The sequence below is a fragment of the Conger conger genome, chromosome 1 (assembly GCF_963514075.1).
Source record: "Conger conger chromosome 1, fConCon1.1, whole genome shotgun sequence".
Taxonomy (NCBI): domain Eukaryota; kingdom Metazoa; phylum Chordata; class Actinopteri; order Anguilliformes; family Congridae; genus Conger; species Conger conger.
Genome location: NC_083760.1, coordinates 87,119,806 through 87,133,594, shown reverse-complemented (window position 1 = coordinate 87,133,594; position 13,789 = coordinate 87,119,806). Strand labels below are relative to the sequence as shown.

The following is a 13,789-nucleotide window of genomic DNA, read 5'->3' as shown; positions in this document are numbered from 1 at the left end:
AGGAAAAGAAAATAAAAGCACAACTTGCTACAAATGTTGTAAATGTATTTATTTTTGAGGAAAAGGTACCAGTGTGTGACCCGAATGAACAAAATAAGTGAAAAGAAATCCAGTGACATTTTAGTTGCAAAAACACTATCCTGAACATGTGATATCATATCATGTTTTAAACTGTAACTGATCAAATTAAAGCATGTGGTGAATCATGAACTCCAAAACTAAGCATTTGGTAGATAATGAAGACTTTAAAGACATAACCCAGTGCAGTGCGTGATCTACTCCAGGCATGAAGCAGAGCGAGTGAATTACACAGAGGGAGTAGGCGTTGTGATGACTAACAAGACCCGGAAGGCTCCGATTGCATTGGAACCAATCGTCTGTTGCCTCATCACTGCTTCTTTCAGAACCAAATAGCGGGAGAATGAAACCCCTCATAATCCTGTTCTATGCACCTACCAACGCTGCAGATGATGACCTCAAGGCCAGGTTCTATGACACCTTGAACAGTCGATGGGCAAACATGCATTTGGGAAAAGGAATGAGAATAGAGAGATGTGTGTTGAATGGCTCATGATCATATGCTTTGTTTTTGATTTCGTCATTGTCGATAAGTATTGCTCCAATTCATAAAAAAAGAAAGTTCACACCCTACACCATCGAGGAAAGGATCAACATGCACACTCTTGCCTCTCACCCTCCCAAAACAAATCATTTCCCCTCCTTCCCTGTAAGGTTGTGCTTGCGGGCGAGGCCAGGTTTCACAGGGCAGCAGGCATCCGGCTCATCATGGGGACTGGGCTGTTGAAGAAGGGCTTGGTCCCCCTTAGCAGCAGCAATCTGCAGAAGGCGTTGCCTGGAGACAGGAAAGGAGGGGGGGGGGGGCGTCAATGGAGATTAGTATCTACAATGGCATCCAGCAGCTAGTAGGTTGAGCCAGAGGGTCTACCAATCAAGAACTAACTGAGCCCACACCTGCTGGCCATGTGCAGGGTGCTGGCCATGGAGCAGGGATTTCACCTGAATGCCAAGACAACCTTTCACCACAAAAATGTTTGCTGGCTCAAGTTGCAGCATGGCTTTGTTCACTTTGCATTTCTTCCAAGTCTTTTTTTTTTTCATTCACGATTGAAATGCATGTTGTCATTATCAAACCACGCGTCTCGTTTTGATCCGAGTTTAGTTGCGTGTATTTAAACCCATTTGTTTCTGTCTTTCGTAGCCAGATTGTTATGTGTCATGACCATACTCTCCAATGTTTATTTCTGATTGATTTCTGCTGTGACCCATTTTGTCTTAGCCCTCCGCCTCTTGATTTATCCTTCTGTTTTGAGTTGATCCATAGTTTTTCGTGTTTGGCTTATCGGTTTTTGTTTCTGGATTCTGTTTTTGTTTGGACTGCCCGTGTGTTATCAACCCTTTGCCCAGGCAACCCTTTGCCTGTGACATTGACTACATCTTGGATTACCCCCGCTATATCTGTTTGCCGTTGTACCGACCCCCTTGTTTGAATCTCGTTCACAAACTACCTGATGTCTGTTGCTTCGGCTTGCTGGTTAATAGAACCTGCCTGTCTACTCTGTTGCAAGGTTAATAAAGACTTTAAACTTACTCCTGTGGTCTTGCTGCTGGGTCTATTGTTCTGGTCCCTGACAATGTTACAAATAAGGGAGAATTTCAGGTAAAGGACAGAAAACATAAGATACTCAGGCATATACCATGCTTTCCGGGTCATCACAAATTGGGTTTCAGGCTTTGGGAAGCCGTTGAAGTTGGTCATGGTGCTGACAGTGTAGGCTCCCATGTGGTTGAACAACATCCATTCACCCTCCTGTGCCTCTGGCAGGCTGTAATCTTCCACAATCTGGTCGTGCCCATCACAGGTCTGTCCGTAGATGGTGCTGGGGTAGAAGCCCTCACCTGGCTTGCTTCTCTGCAGTGAGACAGGGATACATGAACTAAAGAGGACTCAAACACAACCTGGAACTGCAACAGTACATGGTTACTTATGCAGACACACTTACAAATGATCTGGCACTGCAGATTGGCAGGGTTGCCAGGACTATGAAGGCAGCAAAACCAATGACAAACTTTGTGCTCGTACCTTGTGTGTACTTGGCAGGACATAGGCAAAGGGGAAATGGACGAGGCCGAATGAAGTGTGGATGCCGTCATTCACATAGTAACTAATAGTCTTACTGTTGGCCCCGTCTTCTTTGCCTGTGGGAGTGAGAGGAGAGTTGGAGTTGAGAGCTGCATGAGAAGAAACAGGTGCCATCTGTAAGCCAGTCATAAGTAACATTTGGTCTCATGCGCTGGTCAGCCTGCTGACTTCCCCCTCCTGGAGTATACATTGTTAGCCCCCACCGCTGGCACACATGCCTGTGGGGGAGAGCTAGAGAATGATTCTTAGAGGCGCCTTCTTAGGCCCTGGGGGCCCCCCTTTTCTCACATTCCTGACAGGATACAGAATACTGGAGATGGTATAAAGATGTTTCATGATAATCCCAGGTCAGAATATAGTAATGTTTGGTGTTATACTGATTGGTTCAGTGCGACTGTTGTAATGGTCTAGTTTTTGTAACAGTCTACCTTTGATAGCATAACCATTCAGGAGCCGAGGGGAAACTGGGCAAAAGCTGTCTCTGTAGAAGCCATGTGTTTTAGCCCCTGCCTGGTGGGCCTGGCTGTAAATTATAGATGGGTGACTCACTTTTAGGGTCAAGAATTTAGGCCTGGATTTCGGAGATAAGGAGAAGAAACCAAGCAATCTGGGGTTGTGTCTCCTTTCCTTTAATTCACCCAAATCAGGTTTATCCAAAAGGTATATTTCCAAGAGAGGCACAAATACATATTTACAGCATAATGCAGTTATCATGAAAACTCCCAACTACAGCATTCATAGATATGATGGGGCGGCCTGTAGCGTAGTGGTTAAGGTCAGGAAGGGCTGCCATTTGTGAGGGGCCTGAGAGCTGGGGTTTCAATGTTGTTTAGACTACCTGTTGGGGAGTTAAGATGTATGGGTGGTCCAAGGCCAGTTGGGTCATGGGAAAAGAATCCTCCAGAACATTGGTGACCTCCCTGTGACGCCCATGTGATCCTTGTATTATTGCATTAAGTCTCATGTAATGGTAACAGGAATTGCATGTAAAATGGATAATCAGGAGGGAAGTTTCATGATAACTGCAACATAATAAAACATAAGGGTAATCTGTTTGGTATGGATGTGATCTGATAAAATCAAGGAATCGGATGAGATACATTTCATACCAAATGGAATTTAAAAAAATATAGTTTCAGTCACTCAAGGGAAAACCTGCATGTCCTCTCTTGGTAATCATCTCATGTTCCCTACTTAACAACCCCCACCCTGGTGGGGGTCTAAATTCCAGATTTGACCACCCCTCCAGGTTTATTCATGGCACTGCCGCCTGGTTCCAAACGTATGATTTGGCATAAAAGCAAGGGAGACAGACCAATCTGGGAAGATCGTATTCGACTTCCCACACAGCATATTGTACGTGTATGTAAGTATCAGGAAGATCATATTCGACTTCCCACACAACATGTCTTGTGTATGTATGTTTGTATGTATGTATGTGTAGCAGCGGAAGATCGTATTCGACTTTCCACACGGCATATTCTATACTCTGTGTTTGTGTGTAGTCCAAGCAGGCTAGGTATGATTATTTACTCTACCTCTATTCTTAATTTGTGTATTTTGTAATTGATTGTGATATTCTAAAGCTAATAACCTACCTGTCTGCAAATAATCTATTTTGTTTGTAACTTGCGTGATCTCCATGACTCTAATTCATCTTGTACCTTTTCAGCCTAAATTACAACTGAATACTCGGGGGGAAAATGGGGGCCAAAGACTGACCGATCGGCAGTTTGGTACGTTTGTGGTAGTTCTAAGCTGTGAGGCCAGCAAGTTTCTGCCAATTAAAGGGTCAGTGACGCACGACTCTTGTGATTTGGTGCGAAGGGAACCCTTGGGCGTTACAGCGCTGGTTCCTGCCAAATTAGCTCTAAGGAGCCCAGTTAATGCTACACCGACCTGGGCTCGCAACTATCGTGCATGTATTGTGTTGACTGGACCCTCAGCCTCTGAGTTCTACACCAAACTTAGATTTCAGCAATAATGTTAATCGCGAGAGCATATATTGAGTAATGGTGGCGCAGGTACAAGTCGAATGTAATCACTCCCGAGGTCCGCGTAAATTGCAAACCCAAATTTCTAAATTATATTTTAAATGGAGTCAGATAAACGAGTGAAACTATAGTAACCGTATAAAGTGTACAATACGGCCCCGTTTGAGAATGGAGAATATTAAGAATTGTATTGATCCGTTTCTGGCCAGCTGTAAGCGGGATATGGGGCAGGTCAATCCATATCCGACCCGTGGCAACGGACCCAGTATATTCTTAAACGTAATTGTGCTCTGTTCTTGTACGGAGGATAATAATTAACCCTACTAATGTTCTCCCAGCAACGCCAGAAGGACAAGAACGCAAAACCCCCTTCGGCCCCCGCTAAATTCCGTCATTGGGTTAGCGTGGGGTTTTACACATCTTACAGGTGACCTTGCTCCACTTCATTACATTACATTACATTAATGGCATTCTTATCCAGAGCGACTTACAGTCTATAAGACTGAGCAGGAGACAATCCTCCCCTGGAGCAATGCAGGGTTAAGGGCCTTGTTCAAGGGCCCAACGGCTGTGCGGATCTTATTGTGGCTACACCGGGGATCGAACCACCGACCTTGCGGGTCCCAGTCTTGTACCTTAACCACTGCATGTCCCTTAACCACTACGCTACAGGCCGCCCCACTTCAGATCTCATGAAGTATGTTGTGTGTTCAGACTATGTGGAAACAGAACTGTGCCAGACTGGGGATAAGGCTTAATTACAGAGCAAACTCACCATCGTCGGCCGACTTCTCCATGTCCACCCTCTTACCGATGATATTGACAGCCAGCGTGTAGGCTTTCGATGGGAAGTAGCGGCCCGGCTCGCTGATTATTTGGACTCCGGTGCTGACGGGGAAGTACTTGTCCAGAGCGAGGTTTATTACAACGGCAAACTGGAAATGGGGATGTATTGGTCAGGTCAGGTCATGATTGGATCACAATGAAACCCTCCTGTTCTTCAGTATCTCTTGTGCAAGTCGAGATTGTCTAAGTCTGGCCAGCAGTAATGCTTGTTCTCTCTTCTAACTGATTGTTAACTGACTGTCTGATCAAAGTCACTGATTAGCCTCCTCTCACCTGTCATTCAAGTACAAAACCATTCCGTGTGGTGGTAAACAATAGAAACCAGCAGCACTACTGGCCTCCAAAGCCTGATTTGAGCATGCTAAACCTACACATTCATTTCTACAGCATTGGTGCAGGCTCACCATCAGCCTTCACATCCACATCAGCCTTTTATGAGAAAAGACCTGAGGCTCCCCTGCACACCTGCGGTGTGCTTTCTGAGAGTGGAAAAATGATTACCTTTTTAAAGAAAAGAGAATCGGGAATGTCAAACCCAGGGTATCCTCCACCAAGGTCCAGGAAGGTCATTTTGTAGCCAATCTTTGCCTGCAAACAATCAGCCATGAATGACTCTTTACATCCTTTACACAATACAGACTCCTACCACACACACAAGACCACAGCTCATCAAGCCACAGATGCTTCAGTGTCACAACCATGTAATCAGCTCTGACAAATCTCCAGTCCAGTCCTCGATAGTTACAACATCTACTGGTTTCTGGTGTTTCAGTACTTGAATGGTTCATTGCACTCATGTATGAGAGAAGACCCACACATCTTCTTTCTAGGGGCAAAATATAACTTCTGATTGAAAGATAAGAAAAAATAAGAACAGCCCTCTCAACCTGGAATTTGAGATAGCTGATTTGGGTTTATTGTCCAAATAGTTTCCTTTACAACATTGTATGGCATTTCTAACTGTAGCTGCCAGCTGAGTAGAGCTTTTCACATGGTGCCAGGTGCTCACCGCCAGGTCAAAGATGCCTTTGGCATTTGCGATGGCCTCTGTGTAAGCCACAGGATTCATACAGTAGCTGCCCACGTGGAAGCTGACCCCGATGACGTCCAGCCCCAGCTTCTTTGCTTGCTTCAGGAGCGCCGGGCATCTCTCCAGCTTCGCCCCAAACTTTTTGCTCATTTTGAAAATGGAATAATTGTCATCCACGGCAATGCGGAGGACCAGCCTGAGGAAGAGGAAAGGGTGGGAGGGGCCCGGTCAAGGGTGAATTTTTCCAAAGCGGATGCACAAATGTGGAAACTCAAAGTGTCTGCAGAGTTTTTACATTTGAAGCATCCATCCGTCCAAATATCTGTCTAAATTTCTATTATCCATCTAACAATTCACCACCCCAAATATCCTTCCATCCAAATGTCTGTCTATCCAAATATTTATAATATCTATTACTCATCCATCTAAATATGCATCCATCAGTCTACCCATGCAAGCATCAGCCTGTCACACAGTGCAATCTGTAAGTACTTTGAAAGTGCCACAGCTTCTGTTCTTTTGGTGCTCCACCACATTGGATTTGAAACGAAATGAGGAAAATCGTGTTGAAGTGCAGATGGACTCCTTTAATTTGAGGGTGTTACCATCGACATCGGGTGATCCGTGTAGGAACCACATCCATTTTTATACAGTGTCCCTCCCATTTTAGGGGACCAAAAGTAATTAGACAGTGTGGGGGAAATTCCAAGGAGGGACGTCTTGCAAGCAACCTTTCCCGTTTAAAAGAACCCAGTTCTTTCACAGCAAGGAGAGTTTCAATAATACGAACTTTATTAACCCTATAACAAAGCATGGAGAATGTCTCACACCAATGTGAGTAAACACTCTAGATTTTAGCAGACAGGGTGTCTACTCTTATACCATTACACATCCTAAGTTGTCGCATGCATACATTACGGTGAAAGCCAATCATCTTCATACAGTGTTTCAGTATTTTTCCGTCACGCGTTGTACTCCTGGGCCCACATCTGCTCCTTAAGTCATATAACATTTCTTTTGCAATTAACACACTGCTAAAGGTTACATTTATCATCCGTGGTTCCTCCTAGGCTGGTTAAGGAGGAACCGACCTTGGATGCACTTCCTCCTCATTCTTTTCTATCATAACAAGCACCTGAGCGCACCCAAGGATGGGAGGGTGTTCTGTCTTATCTCCTGAAGCCGCGGCCGAGCACTCATCCCTCCCTTACATTTTTGCTGGTTATCTGGGTGGAGTGCCAAGCAGAAAAGAACAAAAATATATAGAAACCACTCACTTGGCATTTTCAAAGCATTGGGCGATCTTAACAAGCTCTGCCTCGTTGTCAAAGACCATCTTCTGGATCCCATGGGCAGCGGCGTATTTGAGGTGGGAGCGCTGCTTGATGGTGTTGGAATAGATGATCCTGCTGGGGTCCACCCCAAGAGACGTTATGAGATGCATCTCGTACTAAAAGCGGAAAGGGGCAAAGGATCACAGGGCATCCCGAGTGGTTCAGATTAGGACAACAAATGTTGAACTGGAGTCTATTCCATGAATGAACTAGCACACTACTAATAAGTATTAATAGTAATAAGTACTAATAAGTATATCCTGATACAGGGGTCAAAAAATATATATTGAAAGAAAAAAGAAAAACACCCATTGTCTAAACTCGGAATAAAATATACATTTAAATCACTGCCATGTATAGCGTATCATGTAAACCAGGGCTGCCAAAACCTGTTCCTGGAGATCTACCGTCCTGTAGGTTTTCACTTCAACCCTAATTTGGCACACCTCATTCTACTAATACCTACTAAGTAGCTCAATGAGATCTGGAGCTGTTGAATGAGGTGTGGCTTAGTTAGGGTTGAAGTGAAAACGACAGGACGGTAGATCTCCAGGAACGGGTTTGGGCCGCCCTGATGTAAACAATGTCCTGAATAAGCAACCTGTAGCAAAAATCAGTGTTTAATATGTGTAGCCGACATTTTGTTACATATTTACTTATTAGCCAGATAAAGCCCAGGTAATTGCTGAGAACACAATCATGCATACACTGACACTCTTCTGGCTTGGGGTTAGTACCTTGCTGGCGCAGTCGAACCCCGTCCCCAGAGCAGCAAGCGTCATGACAACGGGGCGGCTTTCGTTGCACTTGACGGCGTAGAAGGGCGTGACTCGAGGTATCTCACGTACCCACAACAGGTACCTCCTCATTACCTCCCCCAGGTCCGCCACGTAGAAGGCATCCTTGGCATCCTAGGGAATGGCGAAAGGGGACGTTGAGGACACCGAGCTCGAAACACAACAGACTGGCATCAACGCAGCGGCAGCAAGGCAAGACGCCAAACCATGGATCTCAAATTCTGGTGGAGATCTGCCGTTTCTGCAGTTTCAAATGCTTAACTCTTGTGTTGTGTTAAGGGTCATACCTGCCAGTATGTTTAACAGCAGAGAAAACCCCCTAAATTAAAATTCAATTAAGCTGCTCTATTTTAAGGGTTTAGTGAAGGCCGGTTATAGGACAAGGGGAGTATACAACTTGTTTCCAAGACCTGACCAGCAGCCTTCCATGACAGCTCAAACTCTCACCGATGCAGACAACGCCTTGATCCTCTGATCGATTAAGTCCTGGACAGAAGTCCCATCCTTCAGGAAGGTGAAGCCAAAGTCCTCTGGAGTGAAAGTGCTCATGGTTGCCAGTTTTTTATTTTTTGTTTTCAAGATGTTTCTATCTGCAAAGACAAGGGGAAAAGAAAACACCTCTGCTTATATGTTAACCCTTGTTAAAAATGACCCACCACTATGTTTAACAGCAGAGGAAAACCCCTTAAATGATCTTTTTTCAACTTGAAATTTGATGACAAGGTTTGTGATGAGTGACAGGTTGTTTCTTTCATGCAAAATAGATTTGCGGTTTAAAATTCAAATAAGCTGCTTTATTTGAAGGCATTTTCAGAGTCATCTTTTCACCCTTAGGACACAGGGAGTATACAGAATGTTAAGGCTACACAAGGGTTAAACCACTTCTCCCCACACCACCAACTGCACCCAGATCAGATCAATGAGTTGCATAATCAGGTACACAGTTCTGAAGGGCGGTCTGTAGCGTAGTGGTTAAGGTACATGAGTGGAACACGCAAGGTCGGTGGTTCGATCCCCGGTGTAGCCACGATAAGATCCGCACAGCCGTGGGGGCAGTGATACCAGCCAAGTTGGGGCAGGAGCAGGCCCCCAACTACCACTGAGGTCATGACCTCAATATTATCTTTGTATGTATGCGTGTGTGCGTGTGAGGACATAACTATTTTAATGTTTTTAATTGAAGCAAATCTTTCCATTTTCACCACTGACCTCATTATTGCTTTAAGTCAGCCTGGGCAGGGGCAATGCTCTTGCCGACTAATAAAGATGGGTAGTTTCTCCACTAAAAAGTTGAATTATTTGGTTGAGAAAAGCAACAAATCACTAGGTACTCAAAGAAAAGGCTGAAGAGCTGGTGCCAAGAGCGTCATAAAATAACTGGGAAAGTCGAACCATGTGGCAAGCCAAGACAAGCCACGCCCTGATGAAGGTTTTTGTTGCCAAAACGCATTGGCGTCAGATGTTTTAATGAACCCTTATGGATATACCAGGTCTATAAGATAATTTAACTCCTCCATGACGTTTAAGTGCCTCGAACCTCACTTAAGTAAACCCAGTTCTACGCCCCTCACCGTTTGTTTCAGAATTATTTGGTTTTTGAAAAGGATCACATCATTGTGGCTCAAGGAGCAGTGATTTTATATATTCAGGCTTATAAAGTGATGATGTCTTGTTACAACGATTGCTATGTCATGTGCTTATAATATTCTAAGAATATAATTAAATATTTTCAGTCATTTGTCACTGACAACTAACCCATTTGTACAAACGATGCTGTGAAACCATTTTGCCTCTATTATTTCAAGTATTGTTTTTCAATCCTCCTTTCCTCAACTACCCCCATACGTCTGTGTTCAACAAAGCGCAAGGAAATGCAATGCATTGTGATTTTACGGCATGATAAATGCGCATCATTAAGTAAAAGCAATGACAATAATGATCACGTGTCTCGGTAGTGATGTGCATTTAATTACTGAAATTAATTACTGAGTCACTGAATCTTCCATATGCATGCGTTCTTCATGGCATGCAATGGCATGCTATGTCTGATTCTAATGTGGCTTAATATGGTGCAAAATTCTTCTAAACATGATGCAACCCAGTTTAAAAATCGATGTTGACTTATTGGTTTCCCAAATACAATATTTGAAATTATGAAGTCATGTCACTGGGCAAAAATAACTGTGATGAAACCCTTTATTCTTTTAATTTTTTTGCCATCGATGGCTTTCCATAACCTGTGTTCTTGCCTTTAAGCAGAAGCTTATGCTGTTAATCAATTGAAATAAAGCATGAAAATCACTCACCTTATAAACAGCATTCACAATGCCCTGACCAGCTGAGCTTGTAACTGTAACTATGGTACTGTTCCCGGCTGGGAGTGGCATTGAGGTAGTAGGCTACCTGTATTTATAGGCAGGGAATCGTTCTATACAAAGTGCAGTGTCAGTGATATCTTGATATGGTTGGTATACACAAAAACAAGTGACCTCCTTTCCTTCACTTGTTCCCTCCTCCTCTTTGGAACTATTCTGTAACTGTTTATGAAGAAGAAAAGTACTGAGGTGTGTTGCATGCAATAGAAAGGGAACTTCTTGGCAAACATGCATTGTATAATACTTCAATATATTAATTATACTAATGATTCTTGACTCGTTTGGGTGTGTACATACTAGGGCTGGATCAGAATAACAGAATAATTTTTTTTGTCAAAATGACAATTGTGTTTTTAACTCTATCACCCCTTTTCTTAACACAAGCTTGAAAATGACATACCCAAAATTAAATGGCTACTGTTCTTGAACTTCTGAAAGGTAACCCTTTGGGGTTTGTTTTCCATGAGTCAGAATTACTCTTGTTAATTTTTAAGTATTACTAAAGCAAAGTTAAATCTCAAACACAGTGGAAGTGGAAGATGTTTTTCTTTTTTGAGTGGATCCAGATTATTGTGGCAGTGCCTGGCACGCTTGGAGCCAGAGCCAAAACACTTTCCCCTTTAAAATTTGATGACAATGTCAGCAAAAATGAGCATTCTGTATTTTTTTCCATGTAGTTTTCCAAAAAGGACATTTGGAGACATGGAAACTAAATGATAATATGGGTCTTATGAAGTATATAAATATAAAATACTGTATTTTGCTCATTACATTATACAACACCTTTAAATTCTGAAAAAAAAACTTCTGCCCCACCTGTCACCCTCCCCCTACCTCTCCCTCCCAGGTCGAGAAGATTGTACAAAATCAGTACAATAATCACAATGATAACATCTTGTATACTAATATATTCATTGAGGTTATCACAAATTTGTGATAAAACGTGAACTTCTTGGCATTAAAATCTCAAGAACAGTTTTTGCCGAAGTGTACCACTCTGTATGTATTGACAATGCTAAAATACTTCTCAATCGTTACTTCAACACCGTACTGCTAGCTGGTTGTAGGTTCAGCTGAAGTTATGCTGTATTTTTTCCTGACGGATGGGCATCACACATTTACTGGACAACAGGATTACCCATACTGGTCTTTGTACGTGGGCTCTTCTTGCTCCAGAGAGCCAATACAATACATAGGTAATAGCATTCATATGTATAAGTACTTTTGTGGAAGTATGCAACATAAAAACAACAACAATGATAATTCCTCCAGAGAACTTCTAAGTAAACAATGGACATTCTATGAACGTTTTCCAGATTTTCTGAATTACATTATAATGAATTTGGTCCGCTGAACACTTATCATTGAAAGAACACTGACATTACCTTATTTTGTGTAGTATATGGATTTCCAAAATGTCGAGATGGTGAGATCCCCACACATTTGTTTTGCCACCTACATGTTACAAAATAAGGAACTGTTGTCGCTAAAGCAATGGCATCTTAAAATAGGTCATATGGATAGAATTGTGAGTTTTAACGCTTTCAAACTGTATCTCCTGTTACCACAATGATTGAATATTGCGCCGTTAAAAATGAAACGAAGACAAAAAAAACCTACACTGGCCCAGCCCTGGGCTTGTGAGACTTTGGCGACATTGGCTCAGGTGGTAAGAGTGGTCGTCTGACAGTCGGAGGGTTGCTGGTTCGATCCCCCGCCATGGGTGTGTTGAAATGTCCCTGAGCAAGACACCTCACCCCCAAATGGTCCCGACGAGCTGTTGGTGCCTTGCATGGCTTCCCTTTCAGAACGATTAATTATCGCTCAAAGCTAGGGAGGGAATGTGGCACCAGGAGGGAAATATTAAGGTGCTGTCCACCAGGTGGCAGCACCGGCCCTATAGACAGGTGTGGCCACAGCTGTGATTGATTGTAATCCCCATAGTTGTGGCCAATTACCTCGTTACTTTTTCAGTGGGGAGAGTTTTTGGGTTTAGAGAATTGAAGTGGTATGGACTGCTGCCTTTGGAAGAGTTCTTCTGTTTGGGTTGCCAGTTTTTGCCTCGTTTCGTTTTATTAACTTTTGTTCCATTTTTGACAAATAAGAGGCTTCAAGCCTACCCTCCCCTTTGAGTTCTTCTGTCTGTTCACCACATGAGCAGTGGCCACCCCCAGCCCTGCATCACAGGGGTTAAATTATCGTTGTTATTTTTGTTTGCCATGCATCCATAAGTATGCCCACAGGGGGGCCCTCTTGTAACCATTCACCCAGGGTTGCCAAAATGTAGGCTTACAGAATCCATAAACTCATTAACATATGCGACCTGTTCTATCATGATCAGTCATAAGTCGTGAAGGCAAATTTCACATGAATCGTTTATGTAAAGACTTTTATTTTTGGTTTAAGGTTTTCATCTTCATCTTGTGGAACAATATCTTGGCTTTCATAACCAGCATGTCTTCATTAATTTCAAATTTCGAGTAAAAATAACACGGAGTCCTGCATTATTTAGAGGCTAGCCAGCTTGTCAGCATTCACTAGTCACAAACAACCACATTTACTTTAATGGTTGAAAATGTTGTGTTATTTGTTCTGTTTTGTTTCCTTGATTGGTTCTGGTTAGGTTGTGGCTCTTTTTTCCTTGCAAATGCCCCCTTATCAAACATTGTGACAACAACAGCATTTGCTTTTGTTTTGTTTTGTTTGTTTTTCCATGTGTGCATATCTTGATATTATCAAAAACTGTTGTCCCAACAGCATTCATGCCTGTTAGGGTACATAACATGTCATCTGAGGGATTTTGTTTTTTGTGTTAGCTGGTAAATGTTGCTTTATAAAGGATTTTGGTTAGTTTGTGGCTCTTCTTTCCATGGGTATAATCAGGCCACGTATTTTTGTAGCTAGCAAATGCATCCCTATCAAAAACTATCAAAAATTCAACTGCATTCTCTTCCTGTTTGGATGTGTACATGCATACAGTGAAAGCATATCAAGTCATCTGATTTTTATCTGTGTTTTTTATGATGCTTTATGATGTTTTTTAAATGTTGCTTTGTGAAAAATGTGACCCCCAAAACATTTTCTGCCTGTTAACACCAAACATGCTGTGTAAAAACAGAATAAGATGTTGTTACCAGAAGGATTTTGGTTAGTTTGTACCTCTTTTTCCCATGGTTATAGAAAAAAATATGGTTACATTTTTGATAGCGTGCAAATGGCCGCTCATCAAAAGTGTTCTGGCAGATTTCCACG

General features: G+C 42.7%; 1 protein-coding gene across 1 annotated transcript; it reads right to left on the bottom strand.

The window, feature by feature from the left end:
• Window positions 1-34: 34 nt before the first annotated feature.
• Window positions 35-10,593, bottom strand: LOC133129341 (ornithine decarboxylase 1-like). The gene is made up of 10 exons (XM_061243356.1): window positions 10,469-10,593; window positions 8,610-8,752; window positions 8,103-8,276; window positions 7,309-7,481; window positions 6,011-6,227; window positions 5,503-5,589; window positions 4,931-5,090; window positions 2,102-2,217; window positions 1,716-1,930; window positions 35-853 (listed from the first exon to the last, which is right to left on the bottom strand). The coding sequence occupies exons 2-10, from the start codon at window positions 8,709-8,711 to the stop codon at window positions 709-711; spliced, it is 1,389 nt and encodes a 462-aa protein (XP_061099340.1). The 5' UTR covers window positions 8,712-8,752; window positions 10,469-10,593; the 3' UTR covers window positions 35-708.
• Window positions 10,594-13,789: the final 3,196 nt, after the last annotated feature.